The sequence below is a fragment of the Plasmodium cynomolgi genome, chromosome 2, assembly GCF_000321355.1.
Source record: "Plasmodium cynomolgi strain B DNA, chromosome 2, whole genome shotgun sequence".
Classification (NCBI taxonomy): Eukaryota; Apicomplexa; class Aconoidasida; order Haemosporida; family Plasmodiidae; genus Plasmodium; species Plasmodium cynomolgi.
The window spans coordinates 686,061-692,025 of NC_020395.1; the positions used below are offsets into that span (position 1 = coordinate 686,061).

General features: G+C 38.7%; 1 protein-coding gene across 1 annotated transcript; it reads left to right on the forward strand.

Moving 5' to 3' along the window:
• Window positions 1-71: 71 nt before the first annotated feature.
• On the forward strand, window positions 72-3,973 carry PCYB_022520 (hypothetical protein; the record flags this gene model as incomplete). Its single annotated transcript, XM_004220601.1, has 2 exons — window positions 72-130; window positions 190-3,973. 2 exons carry the CDS (start codon window positions 72-74, stop codon window positions 3,971-3,973), a joined length of 3,843 nt encoding a protein of 1,280 aa, XP_004220649.1.
• Between the last annotated feature and the right edge of the window lie 1,992 nt (window positions 3,974-5,965).

The following is a 5,965-nucleotide window of genomic DNA, read 5'->3' on the forward strand; positions in this document are numbered from 1 at the left end:
ATACGTTTGTACATGCTTGCACTCCCTACCTGACCTGACCCATTGTAAGCACAAGGAGAAGACCGCCAACCATGATACTGCTGAGACAGAATAATCTGCACCAATTTGAGAGGGCGCCGGAGTTGGGGAGGTTAAAAAAATTGGAGGAAGAAGAAGAAGAAAAAAAAAACTGGACTCAAATTTGCAGAGTGTAAACTTACTAGATATTAAGAAGAAGGAATTCAAAACAGTTTCCATACCGTTGGTTTTATTTTACTTTTTTAAATGTTATTCTGGGTTGAATTTAAAAAATGGAAGACGAAATTTGCAGTATTCATTAGTCATTGATGGGGACGTGTACCTGGGCTATGAGGTGATACCCTCCGTCGTTGTTTTGGTTAGGGCTGACCGTGAATGCGATGAATTCGTTGCAAATAAAAACGGCGCAACTGATGTTGAGGTACGTTTAGCGGAAAGGTTTCCCAACAAAGTGTATGTCAGAAAATGCAAGGAAAGTAATAAGAGCGAAGTTTTAGGAAAGTGTGTTCCTATGGGATGTGTGCATCACCCTTTTGAACAAAATAATGGCAGTTATAGTAGCCACTCCCTCAATGGTGACGAACGTTTGAGTGGAAAAGGTGAATTGCACACGGAGGAGGAGGCGAAAGAGGTGCCAAATGTACACGTACAGGATGGGAATCTTCCTTTTGCACCCCTGCGAGGAATGAAAATCGCTGATTGTTACTCCGGCTGCTATTACGTAGATCATTTCAGATCGTACCTTTTTGTCATGTTTGATGAGTTCAGCCAAAAAATGATAATAAGCGTATTCCCCGTGGAAAAGTATGGGTTCGAAAAAAGCAAAAATTTTGTTCTCAGATTCAGCGAGTGCGAAGATTTAATAAGAAAGGCCATGGAAAAAAGGAAAGCTGAAACGGGTTCACCATTTTTTACGACAAATGTGCATGAGGATAGTTGCCCAAGTGGGGAGGAGGCCCCTTTTGATGAATCACCCATGGGCGTATTTCAACCAGAGAATAATTCGAATAACGATTTGGATAAAATTATGAGGAATGAGAATGTGGCTGATTTTTCCCGCCCACTGATGAGAGATGAGACGATCCCTTTGGGAAGGTTATATCAGAATGGGGACAATCGTATAGCCGAAATGCGCATCGTGGATGAGGAAAACGTGTTGAATGGTAATCATTCGGCATTATCCCATTTGAGAAAAAAAAATAGAGAAGGAAGTGAAGGAAAGGAGAATGCACTTGTGAAGAGCAACGCAAATGACGAGAAAACGTCAATACTACCTAGCTTTAGAACAAATAACGTTTCGAGGAATTATGCGTGGAGTGTACCATTTTTAGCGAATCCAATGGGCGTAAATTTCAAGCACTATGTGTCCATGTGGTCGCTAAGCGGAGAAGAAAGGAGAATTCTTTTGACGTGCCTTCTGTTGCACATGTGCAGTCGCCACTGTAAGGTATTATGTAGCTATCTGTGCGGGTTAGAAAGGAGATTGCCGTGCTTGCTTGATGTTCGTGGTGTGAGCGAACATCCCGGAAGGAAAGATCGTAAAGAAGTGTCAGCTGAGCAGATAGAGAGAGTCAACAAACATTTCCCATTAATGAGTGTCCAAACTTCGGATGAGAAGGATAACAAGAAAGGGGAAGACATTTTGGAAATGCTTTTCGCTAACTATTTTTTTTACCTAAGAAGGGAGTTTACCTTATTTGGGGGGGACATAATGCGTGGTGAGTGTTCCTCGAGGGAAGGATGCGAGCCAGAATTTTTTGGAAGCGGGGAAAACAGAGACAACAATGATAATTCGAGTGGGTATAGCCACAACGGGTACAGCAACAACGGGTACAGCAACAACGGGTACAGCAACAACGGGTACAGCAACAACGGATACAACTCCAACGGGTACAACAGCAACGACTACAATAGCAATAATAGCGATAACAACGGAGATTACAACAGCAATAGCGATAACAACGGAGACTACAACCACAACTATTACAATAACGGAAGCAGCAACAACGGAAGTAGCAACAACGGAGACAACAGCGGTGGAGGTAATAACGGGGGAAATAACAACAATGGAGGAAATAATAACAACGGAAGCGACGATAATGATGACAACGATGACTGCAATGATAATGACGATAGTAACGAGAACGATGACAGTCATGAGAATGAGGAGACGAACGAAAATGAGGAGACCAACGAAAACGAGGGGTATAACAGTAATAACGAAAACAATAGCAACGATAACTACAAGTTTGTGGATAATTACACCTGCATGGATATGGAGGTGAAGAAGGGTTTAACTGGGGAACTTTTAAACTCCAGTAAGTACACGAATAATACTAATAAAAGTGAAATAAGCACAAATTATTTCGAAAATAGTTGCAACGTTAGTGCGAACAATAGTAACAACGGATGTTACGAAGATAATAGTAATTTATACTTAAACAATGAGGAGGGTCTAACGCTGACGAGTGTTCACCTTCAAAATGAGCAACGTGTTAATGGGGATGATGACGTAGGGTTGTACGACAATATCGGAGGAGGAAACAACTTAGATCACGAACACAGCAATAGTGATAATGTGTATAATAACATTAGCAGCTATATGGAAAGCTACATGGATAATAACAAGGTACATGTGATAAATACTTGTAAAAGAGACTCGTGCAGCACCAATGAAGAGCAGATTTCCAACAACTCTCTGAATGATAGTACCAAAATGAAGGATGAAATTTTGTACAACGCCAACGACTTGGTGTACCATGGGGAGGGACTAAACGTGAAGGACGAAATGAACGAAGCATACGAACCGAACTTCCTGTCTCTTAAGAGGAACAACCTAGATGTCGATTACAAACATTTGGACACCGGGGTGCAGAAAAAGATTAACAAAAAAAGGAATAAAGTGAAAATGGAAAAGAGCAATAAAAATTTGGACGATGAAAAGAAAGAAGTCCTTAATAAGGTGTCCCAAATAACTAGAGTTGGTGGAGTATGCTTTGATAAGAATAGACAAAGGTGGATTGCGCACTGGAAAATTGATGGGAAATATCATAAGCATTATTTTCCAATAAGTCAGTACGGATTTGAAAATGCTCGGGAGAGAGCCATCAATTGTAGAAAGCAAGCAGAGAAGCTTTTCAACTTGCCAGAAATACAACCACGAAATAGATGGAACCAAATCAAAGTGAATGGAACGTCTCACATTAAGAAGGCAGCGAAGTTACCAAGGTGCGAAGGGGTTGCGTATGATGAGTTGTCACAAAGTTGGGTTAGTACCTTTGTTGTGCATAAGAAGTTTTCCATTGATGACTTGGGTTTTTACGGAGCTAGAGATCAAGCCATTTACTGCAGGAAAGTTTTCGAAAAGGTAAATATACATGACGATTATGAATTTTTGCTCAAAGATAGACTAGGAATGAGTAATGAAGAAAAGGAAGAACTGAGTGCCCTTTTCAACATTGATAAAAATGCAATAGAAAAAATGGACATGGGAAATAATGTTGGGGGGGGTAGTAAGGTAAAGAGCAATATGGAGAAAATAAAGGTGAAGGATAACAATGACTACTCGTTAGAGAATAGCAATGGAGAAAACATGAATGCTGGTGGTGCCAACCCGGATGTCAAAATATCCAACGAGCAGTATTTAAAAATAACGCAGGAAGCCATCGAAATGATTTTAAGCAACATAAAGCATAAGTCCCTACCGGAGATTAAGCTGAAATTAATTGACAAACAGAAATTTGAGAATTATAACACCCTGCTGGATAAACACTTCAAATTTATTACATCCGTGAAGAACATCTCGCAGTTGCAGCCCTACATATCCCTTTTCCACAAATTTATCATTTACCACACACTTCCTCATAACATATCGTTAAGGAAGCAGCTATTCATTATTGAGGCGTTAGAGTGGTCTTCCTTTTTTTCGGGCGCAGCCAGCCAGAAGGTTGACTAACGTGTGGTGCGTGCATAACATATATACAGACTTGCGCTGCTTGGGAGAGCGGCGCGAAGTCATTTGGGTGGGTCCCCGGAGGCCGTCCCCTTTTTTTTTCTGCGCACATAGGTATATGCCAGTGTACGGGGTGTATCAACGTATCAGCTTACCAGCGTACAAAAGTACATGCTTTTTATGCACACGTACAGTGCCAAGGTGCTGTGCAGTTTGCCATTTTTTTAAGCGCGCGAAAGAGTATGAGCAATTTAAGAGACGAGCACCGCCGCAGGAGGGGAACACGCCGGACTCATTCGAGAGGACCCCAAAAAATCCCCAAAGCAAAAAAATATAAAAACCCAAAATAAAAAATAAAAAGCGAAAAACAAAAAACGATGAATAAAAAGCGAAAAATGAGAAAAACACAGCATAAAAAGGTATATACTTTGTTTAAAGTCTTTTAATGTTTTTAAATCACCTTTTATGAATCTGTTGTAAATATTTTTTTAAAAAAATTTGCCAGAACATAAAATTAAATTGTAAAAGGGGAAAACAGGTGTTATAAGTATAATATACTTGCATATGTGCACGGATACATATGGATATGCACGTGTGTAGGTATGTGTATTTAAGAAGAAACCCCCCCTTACTCCCCCCTTTTTATTTTTAAGTCCATCCATGAAGTTTTTTTTTTTAATCATATATGTAAAAAAGTATGTTGCTTTATTATAAATTATTACTACACTGATAATTTTTTTAGGAGAATTTTTTACATATTTCTTTATCCTACACATATGAGTATTCATTTTAAAATTTTTTTTTTTTTTTTTTTTATCCCTTTTTCACCAAACTTTGAAAATGTTGCGGTATATTAAATTAAGCTAATTAAAATTATAAGCGTGTAACGCGAGGAATCATTATACAGTCGTGTAACTGTTTCGGGCGAGCGTATGCAGACAAGTGGGGGGAAACGGTTATCGCATAGCAGTCTAGGCAACAGCGCCAGGGGTGGAAAAAGTAGGTTATTCGTGCAGTTGCAAAGAGGGAAGTATATACACATGGGAAATTTTTGGAGGAAGCGCATGAAGCATGAGCAGTTTAATGCGTTTTTTTTTTTTTACCCTTATTTATCGTTCATTTTTGCATCCATCGGGGGGCCCAAAATGCTACTACGCTTTGCTGAAACAGTTCATGCGTAAAATTTTGTTCGAACGTAAAGCTGACTATTTTGCGAAGGAAAAAAAAAAAAAAAACGAAAAAGGAAAAAGGAAAAAGTTAGCCATATTGTATATGTACAGATATTTACGCATTTATTTATCCATCCACACGCTCGTTTGCCCGTCCGCCTACAGAATGGTGTCCCGTTTGCACACCATTTTTTCGTGTCCATTTTTGAATTTCTTTTTGCGCCACTTTAATGTTATATTTGCTGATATAAAAATAATCACGAAAATGAAAACAAATAAATATGCATAGCCGCAGAATGTTTGACTTTCTTTTTGTTTACGACGGAAATGATCTGTTTAAATAGAATTACGTTTTCCTCTTTTTCTTTTTCTTTTTTTTTTTTGTGTTGTGCGCTATTTTGGCATTCAAAACAGCTGTTTATGTGTTTAATACATAACATACCCCCAATTTTCCTGTTATCATCGTTTTTTAAAAAGTATAGAAAACTGAAAGAAAAGGAATTTAGAAAATAGCACTTCGGAATTTTTTTTTTTTCTTCCTTTTTGTGTACATATATACACGCATACGTACAACTTGCATATACACACAATGGTGCGTGTTGTTATCTTCATTTTTGCCCCTCCCCCCCTTTAGCGAACCAGAAAAATGGCAATCTGCTGTAGGAATGTGATAAACCAGGTGAAAGGTACAAATTGACAAAATTCAAAAAGAAAAAAAGGAAAACAGTTTTTGTAAGAAGGCTGCACATAATGCTATGGGGGTATATATATGCATACATACGTACGCATTTTTGCTACTCGCATAGTAATAATAGGCACAAAAAAA